Below are 26130 nucleotides of genomic sequence, written 5' to 3'. Positions count from 1 at the left end.
GAGATACCGCCTCGCTCCCCAATATTTGCGCCTTAAAAGAGGTGTGTAGCGCCTGATTTAGCGCTCAAATCACCTCCAGGGGCAATAGAGGCTAATTTTGCAGTCGGAGGCGAGAATTAGTGCCGGGTGCTTAACTTTGCACCCAGCTGATATTAGCGCCCCAAAATGGGCGATATCCATTTCTTCCCCCTACCTCTTTGACCAAGCTTTTGGTCACCTGTCTTCATATCCCACTGCGGTTCAGTGTCATATTTAGTTTGATAACCCTCCTGTGAAGCGCCTTGGGATGTTTTACTACATTAAAGGCACTATATAAATACAAGTTGTTGGGTTTCATAGAGAATACTCAACAACAACTTGCATTTATATAGCACATTTAATGTAGAAAAACATCCCGACGCACTTCACAGAGACATAAATCAGCCGATCACTACCCAGTGATCCTGCTGGAACATGTGCATGAGTGATATGAGGCGAGGGCAAGGTCAGAGTCAGCTAGAATACTCCCTGTGGTTGAGTAGATTGCTTTTCCCAGTTCGGAGGGAAGACCCCCTAAATTAAACTTAACCATTTTGCAGAGGGACAAAACTAGGAGGATTCAAAGCTGCATGATTTGTGCATTCCAGCTTTAATACATTACACAGTGAATTTTTCGCCTTATTGATGGATATCAGATGGCTGGAGTTGTGCCTCTTCAGAACCTATTTTATCCCCCTACCATAGGTTTGAGGTCTCGCTATGCAATAATATGCTCCTCTTGTCGATACCTACTTGCATATAATAACTGGCTTACGATGAGTTTGTCACATGCAATGCCATCCATATGGGGAAGCCCTCATTTTATTATAGCTCTTAGACCAAGAATGTTTCACAAGTGGGCAAGGGCAGTGTCAGCAGTGTTAGGGATGTGTATAAAGTCAGATTCAACTTCAGATAAGTCAGCAATTCAAGCTGCCTCATAAACAATTGTACAGGCTCTTGTAGCTCAGTGTGGCATTAAAGAGCCAATTCCGATATGATAAGCAGCTTTTGGGGCTTGAGAACTTTATCCAGCAAGAAATCAACAAGCTACGCATTGTAACTAAAGCCTCTAAGATGTTCAACACCGTATAGTTAATAAAACACAAAGGGCTGGATTTTGTCAATGGAGACGTGATGGAGGCGGGACTCCCACTTTTTGGGTTGTAGTCCCGCCTCCATCGATTTGTGGCCAACCCACGTGATTTTCCCTTGATTGACCTTGTTGAGCCCACCCAGCCGGTTACAGGTGACATCAGGGATTGACATTTCATCTGTCAAGAGCTTTTGACAGATGAAATATCAGCGTTTGACAGCTCTGTGAAGCTGTCAAACACTGACAATCTGACTTCTAACTTGAGTCATTCCACTCAGACTTGGTTAGAAATCTCTCTAGAACAGAAAGCAGAATGCTGCAGCTTTTGACAGCTCGCGGCCATTCTGCTTTCTGTGCCGGTGAGATGAGGGACTCCCGAGACCTGAAGGAAGGAAGCCTGCATTAGTAAGTAAAGGTAAGTAAAACTTATTTAAACACTTTACACACACCAAACACACTTACCTCTGCACTCATGCACCCATCACTCACCTGAACACCGGACATCTCAAACCCTCCAAGCCCTTCAGCCCGATGGTCCGCCTCGCTAACTTGGCGTGGTTTGGAGCCATCGGGCAGCCCACACTTCAGGGCTAAAAATAGGGATTAGGCCAAAAACTGCCTGTTAACTACCTGTTAACAGGCAGTTAATTGGCACTAATCCCCTTCCCGCCTCGGGGAGGCGGCTCCCAGCACAGGTCAGGTACCCGCCTCCTGGGAAACGGGCATGGAGGCGGGTTGGGGGGCGGGAAGGGTTCGTGCGCCCCGATTCTGCAATTTTCCCCCCACAGGGCTTGGAAATTCGAGCCCAAAGGCTCTGGGAGAAGGATCTTGAGCTTGGAGAAAGAACTAGCATTTATATAGTGCCGTTCACAATCTCCAAAAGTTCCAGAATGCTTCACAACCAATGAAGTAATGTGGGGAAAAGCAGAAGCCAAGTTGCGCACAGCAAAATCCCACAAATAGCAGATAAATGATCAGATAATATGTTGTTAAGTGATGTTGGTTGGGGATAAATATTGGCCAGGACACTGGGGAGTACTCTCCTGCTCGCCTTCAAATAGCGCCGTGGGATTTTATTATGTGCACCTGAGGCAGGGCCTCGGTTTAATCCAAAAGACTCCCTCAATACTGCAGTGTCAGCCTAGATTTTAAGATTTTGTGCTCAAGTCTACGGAGTGGGGCTTGAACTCTCAACCTTCTGACACAAGAGGCGAGAGTGCTGTCACTGAGCCAAGGTTGATATCACCCATCAATTGCTCAACAATTTAGTTAAACACATATTTAGGATACAGTGGCATATAGGTGAAATTGATTCGGTTGGAGATTTTCTACAGATTTCAATACACCACCGAATACCCCCCACAGTATATCCATGTCGGGCGACTCACCAGAAGACAGGCAGTGTGGTGGAAGCAGATTCAGTAGAAATTTTCAAAAGGGAATGGGATGAATATTTGAAGGGGAGAAAATTTGCAGGACTATGGGGAAACATAGAAACACAGAAGATAGGAGCAGGAGTAGGCCATTCGGCCCCTTGAGCCTGCTCCGCCATTCAATGAGATCATGGCTGATCATCCAAATTCAGTACCCTGTCCCTGCCTTCTCCCCATATCCCTTGATCCCTTTAGCCTTAAGAAATATATCCAACTCCTTCTTGAATATATTTAATGAATTGGCCTCAACTGCCTTCTGTGGTAGAGAATTCCACAGGTTCACCACTCTCTGGGTGAAGAAATTCCTCCTCATCTCTGTCCTAAATGGCTTACCCCTTATCCTTAGACTGTGACCCCTGGTTCTGGACTCGCCTGCCATTGGGAACATCCTTCCTGCATCTAGTCTATCTAGTCCTGTTAGAATTTTATAAGTTATAAGTGCATGGCAGTGTGATTAATTCGGTAGCTCTTTCAAAGAGCCGGCACAGGCCCAGTGGGCCGAATGGCCTCCTCCTGTGCTGTAGGATTCTATGATGTCTGCTGGGGGAATGTGGTTCTTGATAACATGAATCTGGAGAGACTGACATTTTATGGTAGGGACTGCACATCAGTTGAGAAGGGTTAAGAAAGGACCTTGGAGTCCAGGGCAAAAATCTTACAATGCAAGGGGTGAAGAATTCCTTCTGTGTATTTGTTAAGCACCCAACTTATCATATGGATTACATAGAATTACATAGAATATACAGCACAGAAACAAGGTCATTCAACCCAACTAGTCTCTGCTGGTGTTTATACTCTTGAGTCTCCTCCCATTCCACTGACCTCATTCCATCTACCGCACCTCAGCCTTCCAGTGTATATCTTTCTATTCCCGTTTCTCTCATGTATTCGTCTAGTTTCCTTTTGAAAGCATCTAAGCTATTCGGGAGCATAGGGGAGCTGTGCTGGGGGATAGGGGCCTTTTTATTTTTGCTCCTTGTTCTATTTAATGGGTAATGGGCTATTTGGAAGGAGGGATGCAGTTGGAATTGATTGGAACATTTGTGCCACACTTTGAGATGTTGATGTTACCAGAGGCGAACTGGCTCCCCTGAAAGGGTGCAGGATTCTCGGGGATAATGGGGGGGGCACAGATAATACAGCGCTGTGGAACCATTCCCACGGGCACGTGGGAAATTTCCTGCTTTCCCAGATGGCCAGTTCACCCCCGAATGTTACACATATTGTGCTGGATACCAGCCTGTGTTTATACTGTTGGCAGCTTTTTGTACTTTTGTGGTTCAACCTAAAAAAAAATGTATAGGCACTTTGGTGAGGTAGCGGAGGCACAGCCAAAGCTGATGAAATGATACCTCAGCACATTCAGGAGAGCCTGGGGGAATTGGGAAAGAAAGCAGACACTATTATTTCCTTTGACGAGTCTGAGTGACTTATTTATCGACCATTGCACCCCCTGAATAAATAGCAACTTAGTGACAAAATGTAGATAAACTGCTTTCCCGAAACGACCCCAAACCTGATTCTGATCCCTGGTTCCACCACCGAGTATCCCAGGGGCACATGTACAGTTTGATATGTGGGTGCAAGGGCACATGTACAGCTTGATAATGAGTGGGCAAGGCACATATGCAGCGTGATATTGGGATACAGTTGGTTATTGGAAATAATGAAGCAGTCCATGCCTGCATGAAACAAGACCTGGAATGACGTTCAGGCTTAGGCTGATAAGTGGCAAGTAACATTCGCGCCACACAAGTGCCAGGCAATGACTATCTCCAACAAGCGAGAGTCTAAACACCTCCCCTTGACATTGAATGGCATTACCATCGCCGAATCCCCCATCATCAACATCCTGGGGGTCACCATTGACCCGAAACTTAACTGGATCAGCCACATAAATACTGTGGCAACAAGAGCAAGTCAGAGGCTAGGTATTCTGTGGCAAGTGTCTCACCTCCTGACTCCCGAAAGCCTTTCTACCATCTACAAGGCACAAGTAAGGAGTGTGATGGAATACTCTCCACTTGCCTGGATGAGTGCAGCTCCAACAACACTCAAGAAGCTCGACACCATCCAGGACAAAGCAGCCCGCTTGATTGGCACCCCCTCTGCACCTTAAACATTCACTCCCTCCACCACCGGCGTACCGTGGCTGCAGTGTGTACCATCTACAAGATGCACTGCAGCAACTCGCCAAGACTTCTTCGGCAGCACCTCCCAAACCCGCGACCTCTTCCACCTAGAAGGACAAGGGCAGCAGGCGCATGGGAACACCACCACCTCCAAGTTCCCCTCCAAGTTACACACCATCCTGACTTAGAAGTATATCACCGTTCCTTCATCGTCGCTGGGTCAAAATCCTGGAACTCCCTCCCTAACAGCACTGTGGGAGTACCTTCACCACACGGACTGAGCAGTTCAAGGCAGCAGCTCACCACCACCTTCTCGAGGGCAATTAGAGATGGCCAATAAATGCTGGCCCTGCCAGAGACGCCCACATCCCATAAAAACAAATTAAAAAAAATACAAAGATGAAAGTGCAACTTGTTAGTAGGACTCTAGAATGTTAATGGGGGCACGCGTGCAGCTTGTTAACTGGAACATCGAGCCATGTTCACATCCCGTTAGAGTTATAGAGAGTTTACCACCTAGGGGTTGGTTTGGGGCCGGCGGGGGGGGGGGGGGCGGGGGGGATGTGGTGGAGAAGAAGTGAGCTTGTTTCAGTTCCAGGAACAGCCTGGTTTGAAAGCTCTGCTGGTGTTGGCCATGAGTTAGTTGTGGTACACCTGCCATGGTGGCTGGGCACAGTTTACATAACAGTGAAGCAAGAATGAATAAATATATCAATAAATAGTGGAAGATGTTATGACCTCATCGCGCTGCTGACCTCTCCATCCTACTTGCGGTGCCAGTAAATTGCTTCATGATATGTCATTGAAGGCTCCGTGTCAAGTATTGGGCATTTCTGGATGTTCACATGATGATTGGCTTTGGAACAGCAACCACTGGTGATGGGCTGTAATAAACCCAAACTTCAAGAAAGCGACAGCCCTTTAGCAGAAATATTGTTTCTTCCAATTTTGGTTGAATTGGAAAAGGCCATAAGTAGATAAATCACTCTTGGTTTGGACAAGAGAGTTACACAGTCTCATGGTTTGTATACTTAAGGATACTTGGACATCTGCAATTAGCTTTCAGTGTGTAGAGGGTTGGGAATGGGCTGTTCTGTGTCAAACTGAGACAGGACGGGTTAAAGGATTAATGATTGTACAGTTGGAAGCTCACAGTTATAAAGCTGCAGGAGGTCATGGAGCAGCTGACCTCACGATCAAAGAGCTGTTCATTGCTCTGAAGCTGTAAACCTTGATTCCCCACTCCTGGCATGTGTGTGCGTGCAATCATGAACTTTGTGCTTGTTTATGGAGCGATAAGGGTGTAATCTAGTCACATGCAGACTTCCCTGGCCCCATTGAAACAGTCCCGTCTTCCACATCTGTCCAGTTCATTGCCTCCTCCACTCTTTCATCTCTTCATGTGGTGACTGAAGTGCCTCTTGCTTTGACCCGGGGGTCCCCACGTATATGGTGGGTTCATTTTACAAGTTCACACTCCTGGCGGGGAGCATCGCCTGCTGGGATCACAGATCAGAAATACGGTCTCACATTGTTTAGATTTTTGTTAGGTAAGGGTATTAAGGGATACGGAACCAAGGCGGGTAAATGGAGTTATGAAACAGATCAGCCATGATCTTCTTGAATGGCGGAACAGGCTTGAGGGGCTGAATGGCCTACTCCTCCTATGTTATGGCCTAGGCTGGGAAATTGCTCGGAGATACGCCCCTGTCTCCTCCTGTGCTGTCGCCTCACCCTCCTCCATTTCCCTGGCCTGTATGATGAATTGTCCTCCTCGCATCCCTATATTACAAGTACATGTGAGTCGAGGAAATAGGTCCTCGATTATATTCCCTGTGATTTGGCTGCTTTGAATGCTGGACACTAGATATGTCAGGTCCAGGTGCCCAGTGTTCTAAGGTTGACCGAGGCCGCCCCCCCCCCCCCGCCCCAAATTTTTATTTGTAACCTGGGTCCTCTGCGAGTGCCAGAGGCTGCCCACAGCCCCACACAACAGTGGGCCTCCATGGCTTGCCGCACCAGAGTTCTGCCCCCAATCTGGAACGACTCCCAGGGAGCCCCCTTCCAAAACACGAATGACCACTGTGCCCCCAGCCCCCAGCCCGCCGAGGCTGGAATTTTGCTGGGATCAGGGATGCGTCTCCGTGGTGGGTGGAAGTCCTGCCCCACTCTCCCTTCAGCTCCGGCGATGCGTCTCAGTTAAAGGAAGGAACATAGGAATGGGGGAGGCCATTCAGCCCCTCGAACCTGCTCCATCATTGAATTAAATTGTGGCTGATCTGTGCCTCAACTCCATTTATCCGCTTTTGCTCCATATCTCTTGATACCCTTACCCAACAAAAATTCTACTGATCTCAGTCTTGAAAGCTCCAATTGTCCCCCAGCATCTACAGCCTTTTGGGGAGCGAGCTCCAGAATTGCACTACCATTTGTGTGGAAAAACTCCTGATTTTGCTCCTGAATAGCCTGGCTCTAATTTTATTATGTCCTGTTGTTCTTCATTTCCCCCACCAGAGGAAATAGTTTCTCCCCAGTTGAATCCTTTTACCATTTTAAACACCTCGATCAGATCACCCCTCAATCTTCTATACTCAAGGGAATACAAGCTGAGTTTGTGCAACTTGTCCTCCTAATCTGACCCTCTAAGCCCCGGTATCATCCTAGTGAAGGAGGGCAGAGCGTCCTGGCTGGTCTGTGATCCCCGAGGCTCCATGGTGTGCGCCAATGTGGCCCATGGAGACAAAACTTGGGCAACCCCGGGATAGACTCTACATGGTCTGTGGAAGCTGTGGGATTTTCTTGTTCTTCTGACTCTGCTTCAGACATATACCTGAGACCGTCCCCCCTCCCCCCCCCCCCCCCAACCTCTAATCCATATACCGGGCCTCCAAGTAACTGGATTCCAAAGATGTGAGGCCGGTAACCAGAACAAGCAAAGGTCACAGCTGGAAGTGGCATAAACACAGTGGCTTCCCACCCACCCAGCGCGTGCTCTCAATGACAAGTCTGATCACTGGTCTGTGCTGAATTACCCGTTCACAGCCTGGACAGCATAGAGGGGTGCTTCCCCTTGGGCAAGGAAGAGGAAAAATCAGCCAAGGTTGCTGGTTATTCCCTACTGGAAAATGTGTGTGTGTGCGGGAGGAGAGGATCAGATTCTGCTGTGATGCTCCCTGTGGTTGAATAGACATCCTAGCTTGAACTTTCTGGTCTTTCTGGTGTTATTTTAATGCTGTCGGTAACCCATTTAAAATAACGCAGGTCTAGGCTTCACTGGCTCGGCTTGCACATAAACACAAAGAGTGGCCACAGAGGGAAGCTCGACTGTGAAGCCATCTGATCCATGCTGCTACAGTATTCCTTTCCGATAATGCAGACCATGATAAAATAGACCATGACAATCTATTTCACCCTGTCCAGAACAGTAGATCCAGAGGACAGGGCCTGCGTTTGAAGGGGGTAAATTCAAAGCTAATCTGTGGAAACAATATTTCACTTGAACGAGTGGAACAGGCTCCCCAGGGAGACGGTAGAAACAGTTAGTTTTGGTTCATTGATTCAAACGCAAATTAGATAGATTGCTTTCGGAAAATAACATTGTGGGATGCAGTATAGGAGTAATTTGAGACATGACGTGGTAATGAAAGGATAATTACTAGTCCTAGCCCCCTTTAGGGCTACCCCGGATCAGGCGTACTCCTCAGACGTTCACTTTCAACTAAAGTTTGAGGTAGCCGAATCCTAAAGACGCTTGATTGGGTCTAAAGGTCCGGGCTATCTCTCCCTAAAGGAAAGGAACAACCTGAAAATGTTACCGTCCTCCAGATAGCACTTTTTAATAAGTTTAGCTAGACTGTAACATTCCAGATATTATGAGGGTCCAGAAAACTCCCCCAGAATTCTGCAACTCCTCACTAAAGAGTGTACAGAGATTGAGTTCGCGAGTTTGATAAAGAAGTATTATGTGAGACAATTCTAAAAATATAGATTTATTAAAGAACCGACATATAATTTACAGTTGGTGAGTCAATCGCAACATTAACAGTTCCAAAAAGAGAAAGCTTTACAATCTTATCAGAGATCCTTACTCTCAAATCTTAACTTCGCTACAGTTTTACAGTTCTTAAAGTTTATTCAGAATATCCACCAAAATCAAATACAGTACCTTGATCCCCGAGGCACAAAGAGTTGGAGACTTACAGAGCTAGCCCTGAAGCCGAGAATTGCTTTGCCCCTTTAAGCGAGTCTGTTATCCCATTTGAGAGTCCAATATTTATACCCTTTTCCAGTGGTGTTTCCTTTAAGGTTTTCTGCTGATGTAAGCTAATTATCTCTTGTAATTTTTCTGCTGACCCCAGCAGTTCTTACTGTCACTTCAGCTGGTAGCACTACAGAATTATGTTTCTTCTCTAGGTGTTTTAAATTTAGCATAAAAAACGGTGCAACGGCAGGTGCGCTTTACTTGGTATCATTTTTATGAAGGCAGATGTTTGTTACTTTTATGTGCTCCTTTACGAGGTGTAAATTAGAACACCTTGTACCGGGTAACTATTGTCTTGTTCCCAAAGGTTCAGACTTCAGGAGCCTTTAACCTTCTGTTTCAATAAGATTATTGATTCAGTATCTTATCTCAATAGCCAGAATGCTATCACAGCTTTTTCATCATTAGGTTTCTAGATTTCCAGACCCCAGTTTGTCATGTTTTAATAAGACCAGAATTCTTTCATAGAATGGTATATTTTTCTGAATAAGTTATATGGCTTATTCCTTCACAGTAAGTGTAGCGTGCTTGGGAGGAACAGTTGACTTTGGACCTATGGTTGTCAAAGCTGTCCACACTGGAATTTTCCTCACATTATGTCTGGGTCTGTTGTAGACTAATTGATAGAGATTGATTGCTGTGATTAGTCAACAACTCACATTATCATTGTATCTTGTGACGACCAGCTATGGTACAAGGTGAATGAGATGGACCTTGGCCTTTTTTTGTCCAGCAATTCCTATGCTCCTAAAACCACCTCGCACGTAGTCAGTTAAAATTTCAGCAGTACCTTCCAATTGTCTCGCAAAGGAGAAATTTATTCTACTGAACCTGCCCCCCACCCCCCCCGGAGCTCTCACTGTTATTAAATGGCGATATCTGTACTCCTTCTGATGTCATTCACACCGAGCGTGTAAATACAATAGAGGATTTTACAAAATCGCTGGGAACCAAAGTGGGCCGAGCAGGTGTGGCCTGCCATTTTCGGTCTGTTAATGAGCGCGTTGCCTGACTTCCCATTGCGCGCTCTCTTGGCAGGCAATGCTCCTCACTTGGAGTGCAATTTCATAGAATTACCTCTGATGGCATGAGAGTAAATATGTCATTTTCATCCTGTCTCAATCAGAGCTGGAAGCCGATCCCGAGGCGACCATCACATCCTTGAACTTGCGCCTCCTGCGATCCACAGGCCCGACTTTGCCGGCCAATCCCAGCGTCCATATCGCCCTGCGACTGTCAACAGACCACAGCCTGCACGATGAACGGAGATACCTACAACGACTGAAAACCGACCTCCGAAGCAAACTGTCCAGGTAATCATTTCCCCCCCCCCCCCCCCCCCATCCCCAGGCTTCAAACACCTGGGGCTGGATTTTGCCAATGGGGAGCTTTTGGAGGCGGGGCTCCCACTTGCCAGGTTTTAGTCCCGCCTCCATCGACTTATGGCCAACTTGCGCTATTTTCCCTTGATTGACCTTGTTAAGCCCGCCCAGCGGGCTCAGCAGGCCAATTAAGGGAAAGCCGGTTACTGGTGACGCCAGCGAGTGATGTTTCATCTGTCAAGTGGATGAATTGGCTGCGCAAATAGAGGTAAAGGAATATGATTTGGTTGGGATTACGGAAACGTGGCTCAAGGATGGCCAAGACTGGGAACTCAACATCCAGGGGTATTCGATATTCAGGAAAGATAGGCAAAAAGGAAAGGGAGGAGGGGTAGCATTACTGGTTAAAGAAGGGATTAACACAATTGTAATGAAGGATATTAGCTCTGATGATGTGGAATCTGTATGGGTAGAATTGAGAAACACTAAGGGGAAAAAAACATTGGAGGTCTATATACCACTCCCACTAAACAGTAAGGCGGAGGTTGGGGATGGCATTAAAAGGGAAATTAAAGAAGCGTGCAATAAGGGCACAGTAGTCATCATGGGTGACTTTAATCTACATATAGATTGGGCTAACCAAATTAGTAACAATACTGTGGAGGAGGAATTCCTGGAGTGTTTACGGGATGGTTTCCTGGACCAATATGTCGAGGAACCAACCAGAGATCAGGCCATCTTAGACTGGGTATTATGTAACGAGAAAGGATTAATTAGCAATCTTGTTGTACGAGGCCCCTTGGGTCGGAGCGATCATAATATGATCGAATTCTTCATTAAGATGGAGAATGAAGTAGTTGACTCAGAAACTAGGGTCCTCAATTTAAATAACGGAAACTACGATGGTCTGAGGAGCGAGTTGGGTAGGATTGATTGGGGAATGGCACTCAAAGGGTTGATGGTGGATAGGCAATGGCAAACATTCAAAGACCGCATGGATGAACTACAGAAGTTGTTCATCCCAGTTTGGCATAAAAATAAAACAAAAAAGGTGACTCAACCGTGGCTAACAAGGGAAATTAGTGATAGCATAAGATCCAAGGAGAGGACATACAAATTGGCCAGAAAAAGCAATAATCCTGAGGATTGGGAGCAGTTTAGGATTCAACAAAGGAGGACAAAGGGATTAATTAAGAAAGGGAAAATAGAATATGAGCGTAAGCTTGCAGGGAACATAAAAACTGACTGTAAAAGCTTTTATAGATATGTGAAGAGAAAAAGATTGGTGAAGTCAAGCGCAGGTCCCTTGCAGTCAGAATCGGGGGAATTTATAATGGGGAACAAAGAAATGGCAGACCAACTAAATACATATTTTGGTTCTGTCTTCACAAAGGAGGACACAAATAACCTCCCAGAGATGCCAGGGAACATAGGGTCTGATGAAAGGGTGGAACTGAAAGAAATCAGTATTTGTAGGGAAATGGTGTTAGGAAAATTGATGGGACTGAAGGCCGATAAATCCCCAGGCCCTGATAATCTACATCCCAGGGTACTTAAGGAAGTGGCCCTAGAAATAGTAGATGCATTGTTGGTCATCTTCCAGAACTCAATAGACTCTGGAACAGTACCCATGGATTGTAGGGTAGCTAATGTTACCCCACTATTCAAAAAAGGTGGCAGAGAAAAAGCAGGGAATTATAGACCAGTAAGCCTGACATCGGTAGTGGGGAAAATGCTAGAGTCCATTATAAAAGATGTAATAGCAGAGCACTTGGAAAGCAGTGACAGGATCGGACAAAGTCAACATGGATTTACAAAAGGTAAATCATGCTTGACTAATCTACTGGAATTTTTTGAGGATGTAACTGGTAAAATAAATAAGGGAGAACCAGTGGATGTGGTGTATTTGGACTTTCAGAAGGCTTTCGATAAGGTCCCGCATAAGAGATTAGCGTGCAAAATTAAGGCACATGGGATTGGGGGCAAGGTATTGACTTGGATAGAGAACTGGTTGGCAGACAGAAAGCAAAGAGTTGGAATAAACGGGTCGTTTTCCGAGTGGCAGGCAGTGACCAGTGGAGTACCACAAGGATCGGTCCTAGGACCCCAGCTGTTCACAATATATATTAATGATCTGGACGAGGCAATTGGATGTAATATCTCCAAATTTGCAGACGACACAAAGCTGGGTGGGAGGGTATGCTGTGAGGAGGATGTCATGAAACTCCAGTGCGATTTGGACAGGTTAGGTGATTGGGCAGAAACATGGCAAATGCACTATAATGTGGATAAATGTGAGGTTATCCACTTTGGTGGCAAAAACAGGAAGGCAGATTATTATTTGAATGGCAATAGATTGGGAGTAGGGGAAGTGCAAAGAGACCTGGGCGTCCTTGTGCACCAGTCGCTTAAGGTAAGCATGCAGGTGCAGCAGGCGATTAAGAAGGCAAATGGTATGTTGGCCTTCATAGCAAGAGGGTTCGAGTACAGGAACAAGGATGTCTTGCTGCAGTTGTACAGGGCCTTGGTGAGACCGCACCTTGAGTATTGTGTGCAGTTTTGGCCTCCTTACCTGAGGAAGGACGTTCTTGCCATGGAAGGAGTGCAGTGAAGATTCACCAGGCTATACCTGGGATGGCAGGAATGACGTATGAGGAGAGATTGTGTCGATTGGGCTTATACTCACTGGAGTTTAGAAGATTGAGAAGGGATCTCATCGAAACCTATAAAATTCTGTCAGGCCTGGACAGACTAGATGCTGGAAGGATGTTCCCGATGGTCGGGGAGTCCAGAACCAGGGGTCATAGTCTAAGGATAAGGGGTAGGACATTTAGGACTGAAATAAGGAGGAATTTCTTCACCCAGAGAGTGGTGAACCTGTGGAATTCTCTGCCACAGAGGGCGGTGGAGGCCAGTTCATTAAATATATTCAAGAAAGAGTTGGATATATTTCTTGAGGCTAAAGGGATCAAGGGATATGGGGAGAAGGCAGGGACAGGGTACTGAATTTGGATGATCAGCCATGATCTCATTGAATGGCGGAGCAGGCTCGAAGGGCCGACTGGCCTACTCCTGCTCCTATCTTCTATGTTTCTATGAAATGTCAGCGTTTGATGGCTCTGTGAAGCTGTCAAACACTGACAATCTGTCCTCTAAGTTGAGCCCTTCCACTCAGGCTCAGTTAGAGATCTCTCCTGAGCAGAAAGCAGAATGCTGCAGCTTTTGACAGTTCAGCGTCCATTCTGCTTTCTGTGCCAGTGAGCTGAGGAACTCCCGTGACCTGAAGGGAGGAAGCCTGCAGGAAGAAGTAAAGGTAAGTAAAACTTATTAAAACACTTTACACTCATCTCACACACTTACCTCTGCACACACGCACCCATCACTCACCTGCACACCAGACATCTCGGCCCCTCCGACCCCCGCAGACCGACGGCTCGCCTCGCTTACCCTGGCGAGGTCAGACGATGTCGGGAAGCTCACACTTCAGGGCTGAAAATAGGGATTCGCCAAAAAAACTGCCTGTTAACTGGCAGTTAATTGGCACTAAACCCCTCCCCGCCTCAAGGAGATGGGACCCGACGCGGGTTGGGTACCCGCCTCCTGGGAAGATGGCACAGAGGCGGTTTGGGGGGTGGGATGGGTACCCGCCCCCAGATTCTGCCATTTTCCCGGCAGTCCCGTCTCCAAACCCGCCTCCCCAGGGCTGGCAAAATCCAGGCCCCTAAGGTTCAGACTGGGATCAGAAATACCCAGGCCTGGTCCCTTTCACATGGTACTTTGGGCTCATACTTCTGCAGACAAAGGGAGAATGGTAGGGAGCGGCGAGAGGATCGTTCAATGCAACTAACATCGAATTATATAGAATTTACAGCACAGAAAAAGCCCATTGGGCTCAACTGGTCCATGCTGGTGTTTTATCTGCTGCTGAAACCCTTATCCATGCTTTTGCTACCTCTAGGCTCGACCATTCCAAAGCTCCCCTGGTCGGCCTCCCACCTTGCACCCTCCATAAACTTCAGCTCATCCAAAACTCTGCTGCCAGCGTCCTAACATGCATCAAGTCCCATTCACCCATCACCCCTGTGCTCGCTGACCTACATTGGCAATGCCTCGATTTACCCCTCCATGGCCTCGCTCCTCCCTATCTCTGTAACTTCCTACAACCCTCCAAGGTCTCTGCGCTCCTCCAATTCTGGTCTCTTGCGCTGCCCTGATTATTTTTTTGTTCCACCATTGGCAGCCATGCCTTCAGCTGCCTAGGCCCTAAAGCTCTGGAATTCTCTCCCTACACCTCTCTACCTCTTTCTCTTTAACATAACAAATAGGAGCAGGAGTAGGCTTATTGAATGGCGAAGCAGGCTCGAGGGGCAATAAGATCGTGGCTGGACTACTACATCAACCCCACTTTCCTGCCCTATCCCCATATCCCTCCCTTAGTGCCCAAAAATCTATCGATCTCAGTCTTGAATATACTCGACTGAGCCTCCACAGCGCTCTGGGGTAGAGAATTCCAAAGATTCACAACCCTTTGAGTGAAGAAATTTCTCCTCATCTCAGTCCTAAATGGCCGGCCCCTTATCCTGAGACTGTGACCCCTGGTTCTAGACTCTCCAGCCAGGGGAAACAACCTCTCAGCATCTACTCTGTCAAGCCCTCTTAAGAACTTTATACATTTCAATGAGATCACTTCACATTCTTCTAAACTCCAGAGAATATAGGCCCATTCTGCTCAATCTCTCCTTATGGGACAACCCTCTCATCCCAGGAATCAATCTAGTGAACCTTCATTGCACCCCCCCTCTAAGACAAGTATATCCTTCCCTGGGTAAGGAGACCAAAACTGCACACAATACTCCAGGTGTGGTCTCACTAAAGCTCTACATAATTACAGCAAGACTTCCTACTCTTATACTCCAACCCCCTTGCAATAAAGGCTAACATACCATTTGCCTTCTTAATTTCTTGCTGTACCTGCATGCTAACTTTCTGTGAATTGTTTACAAGGACACCCAAATCCCTCTGAATCCCAACATTTACTAGTCTCTCACCTTTTAAAAAAAATTCTGCTTTTCCATTCTTCCTACCAAAGTGGATAATTTCACACTTCCCCACATTATACTCCATCTGCCACCTTATTGCCCAAACACTTAACCGGTCTATATCCCTTTGCAGCCTCTTTGTGTCCTCCTCACAGCTTACTTTCCCACCTAGCTTTGTATCGTCAGCAAACTCACACTCAGTCCCTTCATCTAAGTCATTGATATGGATTGTGAATAGCTGAGCCCAAACACTGATCCTTGCGGCACTCCAATTGTTACACCCTGCTGTCCCGAAAATGGCCCATTTATTCCTAATCTCTGTTTTCCATCCGTTAACCAATCCTCAATCCATGCTAATATATTACATCCAATTCCATGAGCCCTAACCTTGTGTAACAACCACTTGTGTGGCACCTTATAGAAGAAACATACAAACATAGAAAAATAGGAGCAAGAGTCGGCCATTCGGCCCTTCGAGCCTGCTCCGCCATTCAATATGATCATGGCTGATCCTCTATCTCAATACCATATTCCCGCTCCCTCCCCATACCCCTTGATGCCTTTGTGTCTAGAAATCTATCTACTTCTTAAATATATTCAGTGACTTGGCCTCCACAGCCTTCTGAGGTAGAGAATTCCATAGGTTCACCACCCTCTGAGTGAAGAAATTTCTCCTCATCTCAGTCCTAAATGCCCTACCCCATATCCTGAGACTGTGACCCCTCGTTCTAGACCCCCCCAGCCAGGGGAAACATCCTCCCTGCATCCAGTCTGTCCAGCCCTCTCAGAATTTTATATGATTCAATGAGATCCCCTCTCATTCTTCTAAACTCTAGTGAATATAGGCCTAGTCGACCCAATCTCTCCTCATACAACAGTCCTGCCACCCCAGGAATCAGTCTGGTGAACCTTCGCTGCACTCCCTCTATGGCAAGTATATCCTTTCTTAGGTAAGGAGACCAAAACTGCACACACTACTCCAGGTGTGGTCTCACCAAGGCCCTGTATAACTGTAGTAAGACTTCCTTGCTCCTGTACTCAAATCCTCTTGCAATGAAGGCCAACATACCATTTGCCTTCCTAACTGCTTGCTGCACCTGCATGTTTGCTTTCAGTGACTGGTGTACAAGGACACCCAGGTCCCTCTGTACATCAACATTTCCCAATCTATCACCATTTAAATAATACTCTGCCTTTCTGTTTTTCCTACCAAAGTGGATAACTTCACATTTATCCACGTTATACTGCATCTGCCATGTATTTACCCACTCACTCAACCTGTCTAAATCGCCTTGAAGCCTCTTTGCATCCTCCTCGCAACTCACAATCCCACCTAGTTTTGTGTCACCAGTAAACTTGGAAATATTACATTTGGTTCCCTCATCCAAATTATTAATATATATATTGTGACTAGCTGGGGCCCAAGCACTGATCCCTGTGGTACCCCACTAGTCACTGCCTGCTACCCCGAAAAAGACCCATTTATTCCTACTCTCTGTTTCCTGTCTGTTAACCAATTTTCAATCCATGCCAGTATATTACCCCCAATCCCATGTGCTTTAATTTTGCACACTAACCTCTTATGTGTGACTTTATCAAAGGCCTTCTGAAAATCCAAATACACCACATCCACTGGTTCTCCCTTATCTATTCTACCAGTTACATCCTCAAAAAACTCCAGTAGGTTTGTCAAACACGATTTCCCTTTCATAAATCCATGTTGACTTAGAAAATATCAACAGGATTAGACAAAGTGTCCTGTTATCACATCCTTTATAATAGACTCTAGCATTTTCCCTACTACTGATGTTAGGCTAACCGGTCTGTAGTTCCCTGTTTTCTCTCTCCCTCCTTTTTTAAATAGTGGGGTTACATTTGCCACCCTCCAATCTGCAGGAACTGTTCCATAATCTGTAGAATTTTGGAAGATGACAACCAATGCATCCACTATTTCCATGGCTACCTCTTTTAGTACTCTGGGATGCAGATCATCAGGCCCTGGGGATTTATCAGCTTTCAGTCCCATTAATTTCTCCAACACTTTTTTTACTAATACTAATTTCCTTTAATTCCTCCTTCTCATTAGACCCTTGGTTCCCTAGCATTTCTGGGAAGTTATTTGGTTCTGTCTTCACGGAAGAGGGCACAAAGTATTTGTTTAATTGCTCTGCCATTTCCTTGTTCCCCATTATAAATTCTCCCGTTTCTGACTGTAAAGGACCTACATTTGTCTTCACTAATCTTTTTCTTTTTACATACTTGTAGAAGCTTTTACAGTCCACTTTTATGCTCCTTGCAAGTTTGCTCTCATACTCTTATTTTTCCCCTCTTAATCAATCTCTTGGTTCTTTTTTGCTGAACTCTAAACTGCTCCCAATCCTCAGGCTTGTTACTTTTCTGGCAACTTTATATGACTCCTCTTTGGATCTAATACTCTCCTTAATTTCTTTTGTTAGCCATGGTTGGGCCGCTTTTCCTTTTGTGTTTTTGCGCCAGAAAGGAATGTATAACTGTTGCAATTCATGCATTCGTTCCTTAAATGTTAGCCATTGCCTATCCACCATCATGCCTTTTAATGAAGCTTCCCAGTCTATCATAGCCAACTCACTCCTCATACCTTCGTAGTTTCCTTTGTTCAGATTTAGGACCCTAGTTTCGGATTGGAATTCTTCACTTTCCATCTTAATGAAGAATTCTATCATGTTATGGTCACTCTTCCCTAAAGGACCCCGCACAACAAGATTATTAATTAACCCCTTCTCATTGCTCAATACCCAATCTAGGATAGCCTGTTCCCTAGTTGGCTCCTCAACGTACTGGTCTAAAAAACCCATCTCGTACACACTCCAGGTATTCATCCTCCACAGTATTATTGCTAAGCTGGGTTTGGCTAGTCTATATGTAGATTAAAGTCACCCATGATTACTGTAGTACCCTTGTTACATGCATCTCTAATTTCCTGTTTGATGCCATCCCCTACATTACCACTACTGTTTGGAGGCCTATAGACAACGCCCACCAATGTTTTCTGCCCCTTGGTGCTTCTTAGCTCCACCCAGACTGATTCTACATCTTATTTTCTGAGCCAATATCCTTTCTCACTATTGCTCTGATTTCATCCTTTACTAACAACGCCACCCCACCTCCTTTTCCTTTTTTGCCTGTCCTTCCTAAATATCGAATATCCTTGGATATTCAGCTCCTAGCCTTGGTCACCCTGTAGTCATGTCTCCGTAATCGCAATTATATCATATCCATTTACATCTATTTGCGCTGTTAATTCGTCTACCTTATTACGAATGCTTCGTGCATTTAGATACAGTGCCTTGAGATTTGTCTTTTTAACATTTTTAGACATCTTGACATTTTTTTGTACTATGGCCCAATTTGTCTTATTACTGTACCATTTCTTCTTACCCGGACCCTATTTGTTAGTGCACTCCTTTGTTTGTATGCCCTTCCTGACACAATCTGATTATCCTTACCCCAATCACTTTCCTGCACTGCTGCCTTGTCTTTTCTCTTTAGCATTCTAGATTTCTCTCCACCAGGACCCCCCCCCCCCCCCGCCCCCTGTTATTTAGTTTAAAGCCCTATCTATCTCCCTAGTTATTCAATTCGCCAGAACTCTGGTCTCAGCATGGTTCAGGTGTAGTCCGTCCCAACGGAACAGCTCTCTCTTTCCCCAGTACTGGTGCCTGTGCCCCACGAATCGAAACCCACTTCTCCCACACCAATCCTTGAGCCACGCATTCATCTCCCTGATCCTATTGACCCTATGCCAATTTCCTCGTGGCTCCAGTAATAATCCAGAGATTATGACCTTTGTGGTTCTGCTTTTTAATTTAGTCCCTAGCTGCTCAAACTCTCAGCAGAACCTCTTTGTCCTACCTATGTCGCTGGTAACTACATGGACCACGACAACTGGATCCTCCCCCTCCCACTCCAAGTTCTTCTCCAGCCCGAAGGAGATGTCCTTTACCCTGGCAACATAGCCTTCGGGACTCACGCTCCTGGCTGCAGAGAACAGTGTCTATCCCCCTAACTATACTGTCGCCTACTACAACCACCTTCCTTTTTACTCCCCCCCACTTGAACGGCTTCCTGTACCACGGTGCAGTGGTCAGTTTGCTCGTCCTCCTCTCAGTCCTCGCACTTGTCCACAATGGTTGCATGAACCTCAAATCTATTGGACAAGTGCAGGGACCGAGGCTCCTGTAATACTACCTCCTGGATCCCCGCACCTGCCTCACTCACAGTCACACCCTCCTGTCCCTGACCACGTGTCAATTCTAAAGTATTTAATCCAAGGGGTGTGGCTGCCTCCAGGAGCAAAAGGTCCAGGTAACTTTCTCCCCCTCCCTGATGTCTCGCAATGTCTGCAGCTCGGACTCCAGCTCCTCCACTCGGAGTCGAAGTTCCTCGAGCCGCAGACACTTACCGCGGATGTAGTCGCCCTGGACAAAAATGTCCACAAGCTCCCACTTATTGCAGCAGCAACGCATCTCCTGTTCTCCCATTATTTTATTTATTTAATTAATTAGTTTTAGGTTAATCAAATTATTTACCTCATTTAGTTTATTAAATTAATTAAATTAAGTTTAGATTTTAAACTTTAGTTATATATTAACTTAAAACTTAGCCCACAGTCACTACCAATCACTTACCTGCCTTACCTGTGACGCCACACTGCTGTTTTTTTCTTGTTGATGCCTTCTGAAAATCCCAATATAGTACATCCACTGGTTCTCCCTTATCTACCCTGCTAGTTACACCCACAAAAAACTCCCTTTGTCAAGCACAATTTCCCTTTCATAAAACCATGTTGACTCTGCCTAATCATATTGTGATTTTCCAAGTGCCCTGTTATGACGCTTCTTAAAACTTACCTTTTTTTTAACCAAGGTTCTGGTCACTTGTCCTAATAGCTTCTTACGTGGCTCGGTGTCAAATTGTGTTGATTATCGCTCCTTGGGGTGTTTTACTACATTAAAAGTGCTATAGTTGTTGTTATTGTGTGCTCTACACAAGCTTCCTCCCACCCTACTTCATCTAACCCTATCAGTATGTCCGTCTATCCCTTTCTCCCTCATGTACTTTATCTAGCATCCCCTTAAATACATCTATACTATTCGCCTCGACTACTCCTCTGTAGTAGCGAGTTCCACATTCTCACCACTCTCTGGGTAAAGAGGTTTCTCCTGAATTCCCTATTGGATTTATTTGTGACTATCTTCTATTTATGGCCCCTAGTTTTGGACTCCCCACAAGTGGAAACATTTTCTTTACCTCTACCCTATAAAACCCCTTCATAATCTTAGAGATCTCTATTGGGTCACCCCTCAGCCTTCTCTTTTCTAGAGAAGAGCCCCAGCAGGGATAGAAACCGAGGGCCAGAGTTCCCCAAAACCAAGCAGTGTGGTGAGTCAGGATAACTGCAGGGCAACATGGAGCACTGTCAATTGGGGATGGGCAATAAATGCCGGCCATGCCAACGACGCCCACATCCCATAAGCGAATTAAAAACAACACCCCCCCCCCCCCCCCCCCGCCGCCATGTATTTCAGGGCTTTTGGCTCTCCTCAAGCCTGTCAACCCCCCCTCATCTGAACATGCTTTGTTTGACCAGTGGCTTGATCGCTTCCAACCCTCTCCTTCCTGTTCTCTCTTCTTCCCTACCCCATCTGCCACCATACTCCCACAGCTTACTCTCCCCTCCTTCTCCCTCTCTTCCCCACCTCTTCCTACTGTTCCTCCTCATCTTTCCTTCTCCCCCTCCTCCTCCCTTCTTACTCCTCTCTCTCTTTATTCTATTCCCTCCCTTCTCTCATCCTATCCTGTCCACCCCTCCTCTCTCCCTCTCCCTCATCTTAGCGTCCCCTTCCTCTAACCCTGCTTGGCCTCTATTGAACTTCACCTTGGCTCGCCATGTGGGAGATCGACTAGTTTCAATTAAGGAAGGAACAAGACAGAAATAACAGAGGAGACAGAGGAGACAGTGGCCCGGAATTTGTGGTCAGAGGTGAAGCAAAGGCGTTTGCCGCTGGCCCCGAAGAGTGCTGCCCACAGCGATCTCTGTGGTGAGAAATTTGGCTTTTTCGACGTGCAAGTGATTTCAGTGCAATATAGTGGGGAATCCCTAATGTGATCTGCTGTGAAGTCAACAAGCTGTCTCAGCAGCCAATCACGTTGCAGAATTCTCACAGACAGGGAAGCAGGAAATGAGAACCTGCTTTTATCCTGACTTTTAAAAATGTTATAGAGCAAAACAAAGATTGGGGCTCTCACATGGGGAAAAGGTAAAACCTGAAATAAATATGAACAAACTTTAAAAAAAAAAATATATTTTAAAGTTTCTTAAAAATTGTAATTTTTATTATAATGGAGAAATTTGACACTCCACAAAATTAAAATGAGTTTTTCAGGACCATAGTGTTTGTTAAGCAGTCAATACGCTGTTAAAACCCCAGTTACACCTAATCCAACAAGACCTAACTTTTAAAGAGGAATTTAACAGCGATATTACCACGGAAAAGCCCAAGTAATCGTCAGTTTCAAATATTTCACTGATTACACTGATTGCCGGCTATGGTGGGCGGGTGGGGTGCAAACCGCAGCCAGTGTCAGAGCATTGAATGACTGACGGTAACTTCAGGACTTCTGCGTCAGGATGTGCATGCGCTACATCCTGAAGTTGCAGTCAGTTTGAAAGGGGTAATAACAGCGAACGCTGTTAGTTTGCCATTATTACGTGCCACAAATTCTGGCCCAATAATTGAGTGTGAAACCACAACAACAACAAATTGTATCTATATAGCGCCTTTAACACAGTAAAACGTCCCACGGTGCTTCACAGGAGTATAAGACAAAAAATTTGACACCGAGCCACATAAGGAGCAATTAGGGCAGATGACCAAAAGCTTGGTCAAAGAGTAGGTTTTAAGGAGCGTCTTAAAGGAGAAAGAGAGGCGGAGAGGTTTAAGCAGGGAATTCCAGAGCTTCGGGCCTCGGCAACAGAAGGCACGGCCACCAATGGTTGAGTGATTATCAGGGATGCTCGAGGACAAAATTAGAGGAGCGCAGATATTTCGGGGTGGGGGGGCTGAAGGAGATTACAGAGATAGGGAGGGACGAGGCCATGGAGGGAGGGATTTGAAAACAAGGATGAGAATTTTGAAATTGAGGCATTGCTTAACCGGGAGCCAGTGTAGGTCAGCGAGCACAGGGGTGATGGGTGAATGGGACTTGGTGCGAGTTAGGACACGGGCAGCAGAGTTTTGGATGACCTCATGTATATGTATATATAAACCACAATAAATGCAATCAAACCAACTGTGCTAGAAGTTGTTTTGAACACTGATCGGAATAGGCTCGGGCACTGAGTTAGTCCTCTCACCTCTGGGACCTGGCTGGCGGATGAATTCTGCCCTCTGCTGGCTCTAAGGGTTTGTGCAGTCTGCAGCCAGCTGCGAGTGGATGCTGGCACAAGACTTGCCCTCAATTGCCAGGAGGCTTGTGTCTCCACTGTAGAACACCAATCCAGGATCAGGATGTTGCAGTGTAATTATTTCATTCATTATCGGGATGTAGGCATTGCTGGAACGGCCATCATATATCGCCCGCCCCTCGTTGCCCTGAGAAAGTGGCAGTGAATCTTCTCCTTGAACCTCTGGTATAATTGAGTGGCTCGCTGGGTCACTTCAGAGAGCAGTTAAGAGTCAAGAACATTGGTGTGGGTCTGGAGTCACATATAGGCCAGACCGGGTGAGGACGGCAGGTTTCTTTCCCCGAGGACGTTAGTGACCAGTTGGTACCAGGTTTTAAATCGCGGTGGGATTTGAACTCATTCTCTGGATTACTAGCCCAGTAACACAACCACTTCACCACCGTACTCGCTGATGTTGGACTTTGCGGCAGTGGGATGGTTCAGGTCACCTCGCGCACTGGGGCTGGCTGATATCAATCCCACAGATGAAGTGGCTTTTATATTTTGCGCTTAATGGCGACAGGTACGACTAACCGGCTTTCACAATTCTCTCCCTCAGCTCCTCGGGCTCGCAGCTGGAGCCTGCACCCTCCACAGGCCTTGTAGCCCTGTACCTGCTGGCTCTGCGCGCCTCCTGCCAGGACCTGCCCAGCCGTCAGAGTGCACTGTCACACCTGAAAAACAAACTCACTGCAGAAAAAAACCACCAAAAACGTAAGTGCTTTCAGCCCTTTCATACTTCTATTTTCTCCTGGAAATAAAACTCAATAATGTGGAGTCCATTTGTGAATGAATGTTCCTTTTAAGGCTAGTGTTCAGGAGCCCAGTTATTATGCTTAATATATGGGGAATGTCACCACCCCCCCTCCCGCAGAGAAGAATATGCACACTTAGTTCTTCTCCCTCTCTTGCCTTGATGCCCTCCTCCCACCAGCCACTCTCCTCTCCCCCCGCCCCCACTCCCTCACCACCCTGACTCTGCCATTGGTGCGTGGCTGCTTCCCAAGCTCCAACAAAGCTGCGATCAGTTGACCATCAGGGAGGTCGTGTTAGCAACCTGCTTACGACCCTCCAACTTCCCCCGCTTTGCGAGAAAACATTTTGAGGCCTCTGCCCAAACCTCCCCTACCCCGAAGTGTAGCTCAGTTAGGATAGGAATTGATTCCCACTCCATGGTAATGCATGTTGGTGCATAGACTGGGAGCCTGTTTATGATGGACTGTCTCTTTAATGATGATCGTTCTGCAACTTGTACAGGAAGAATGTTCCTTTTATAAAAAAAAAAAAATTACCGGAGATGATTAGGGTCGACAGGAAACTCTTATTTCCTGATTATAACTTTAAATTCTTTAACTTTGTTGCATCCACAAACACCGTTCTCGTCTGTGACCAATGTAAACACATTTTCTTCAAAAACTATGTGTGTAAATCGGCCTGCTGTGAAGAAAACCTCTGATCAATTTTGAGCTAACAACAAAATAATGTCATGGTGTCTGGGATGTTGCTGAGAAATGTGTGCGGTGTGAGCTCAGTGTGTGCGGTGTGAGCTCAGTGTGTGCGGTGTGAGCTCTTGGTGTGCGCGGTGTGAGCTCAGTGTGCGCGGTGTGAGCTCTCGCGGTGTGAGCTCTCGGTGTGTGTGGTGTGAGCTCAGTGTGCGCGGTGTGAGCTCTCGGTGTGTGCGGTGTGAGCTCTCGGTGTGTGCGGTGTGAGCTCAGTGTGCGCGGTGTGAGCTCTCGGTGTGTGCGGTGTGAGCTCTCGGTGTGTGCGGTGTGAGCTCAGTGTGTGCGGTGTGAGCTCTCGGTGTGCGCGGTGTGAGCTCTCAGTGTGTGCGGTGTGAGCTCAGTGTGTGCGGTGTGAGCTCTCAGTGTGTGCGGTGTGAGCTCAGTGTGTGCGGTGTGAGCTCAGTGTGTGCGGTGTGAGCTCTCGGTGTGTGCGGTGTGAGCTCTCGGTGTGCGCGGTGTGAGCTCTCAGTGTGCGCGGTGTGAGCTCAGTGTGCGCGGTGTGAGCTCTCGGTGTGTGCGGTGTTAGCTCTCGGTGTGTGCGGTGTGAGCTCTCGGTGTGCGCGGTGTGAGCTCTCAGTGTGCGCGGTGTGAGCTCAGTGTGTGCGGTGTGAGCTCTCGGTGTGTGCGGTGTGAGCTCTCGGTGTGCGCGGTGTGAGCTCTCGGTGTGCGCGGTGTGAGCTCTCGGTGTGCGCGGTGTGAGCTCTCGGTGTGCGCGGTGTGAGCTCTCGGTGTGCGCGGTGTGAGCTCTCGGTGTGCGCGGTGTGAGCTCTCGGTGTGCGCGGTGTGAGCTCTCGGTGTGCGCGGTGTGAGCTCTCGGTGTGAGCTCGGTGTGCGCGGTGTGAGCTCTCGGTGTGCGCGGTGTGAGCTCTCGGTGTGTGTGGTGTGAGCTCTCGGTGTGCGCGGTGTGAGCTCTCGGTGTGTGCGGTGTGAGCTCAGTGTGTGCGGTGTGAGCTCTCGGTGTGTGCGGTGTGAGCTCAGTGTGCGCGGTGTGAGCTCTCGGTGTGTGCGGTGTGAGCTCTCGGTGTGTGCGGTGTGAGCTCAGTGTGTGCGGTGTGAGCTCAGTGTGTGCGGTGTGAGCTCTCGGTGTGTGCGGTGTGAGCTCTCGGTGTGTGTGCGGTGTGAGCTCTCGGTGTGTGCGGTGTGAGCTCTCGGTGTGCGCGGTGTGAGCTCTCAGTGTGCGCGGTGTGAGCTCAGTGTGAGCTCAGTGTGTGCGGTGTGAGCTCTCGGAGTGTGCGGTGTGAGCTCTCGGTGTGTGCGGTGTGAGCTCTCGGTGTGCGCGGTGTGAGCTCTCGGTGTGCGCGGTGTGAGCTCTCGGTGTGCGCGGTGTGAGCTCTCGGTGTGCGCGGTGTGAGCTCTCGGTGTGCGCGGTGTGAGCTCTCGGTGTGCGCGGTGTGAGCTCAGTGTGCGCGGTGTGAGCTCAGTGTGCGCGGTGTGAGCTCTCGGTGTGCGCGGTGTGAGCTCTCGGTGTGCGCGGTGTGAGCTCTCGGTGTGCGCGGTGTGAGCTCGGTGTGCGCGGTGTGAGCTCTCGGTGTGCGCGGTGTGAGCTCTCGGTGTGCGCGGTGTGAGCTCTCGGTGTGCGCGGTGTGAGCTCAGTGTGTGCGGTGTGAGCTCTCGGTGTGTGCGGTGTGAGCTCAGTGTGTGCGGTGTGAGCTCAGTGTGTGCGGTGTGAGCTCAGTGTGTGCGGTGTGAGCTCTCGGTGTGTGCGGTGTGAGCTCAGTGTGTGCGGTGTGAGCTCCCGGTGTGTGCGGTGTGAGCTCAGTGTGTGCGGTGTGAGCTCTCGGTGTGTGCGGTGTGAGCTCTCGGTGTGCGCGGTTTGAGCTCAGTGTGTGCGGTGTGAGCTA

The 26130-nt window shown here is 47.4% G+C and overlaps 1 protein-coding gene across 2 annotated transcripts in view; it reads left to right on the top strand.

Moving 5' to 3' along the window:
• tcn2 (transcobalamin II) overlaps positions 1 to 26130 on the top strand; it is a 57104-nt gene that overhangs the window by 11061 nt on the left and 19913 nt on the right. For both annotated transcript variants that reach the window (XM_085961888.1, XM_085961887.1), the window contains exons 3-4: positions 10067 to 10253; positions 23347 to 23501. In XM_085961888.1, the coding sequence (XP_085818014.1) occupies positions 10067 to 10253; positions 23347 to 23501 (342 nt within the window). The remainder of the gene's footprint in view (positions 1 to 10066; positions 10254 to 23346; positions 23502 to 26130) is intronic.

Source organism: Somniosus microcephalus, chromosome 19 (genome assembly GCF_052327205.1).
Source record: "Somniosus microcephalus isolate GS21.2 chromosome 19, FLI_Smic_1.0, whole genome shotgun sequence".
NCBI classification, from domain to species: Eukaryota; Metazoa; Chordata; class Chondrichthyes; order Squaliformes; family Somniosidae; genus Somniosus; species Somniosus microcephalus.
The sequence above is the reverse complement of the archived record's forward strand: the minus strand, read 5'-3'. Positions and strand labels throughout refer to the sequence as shown.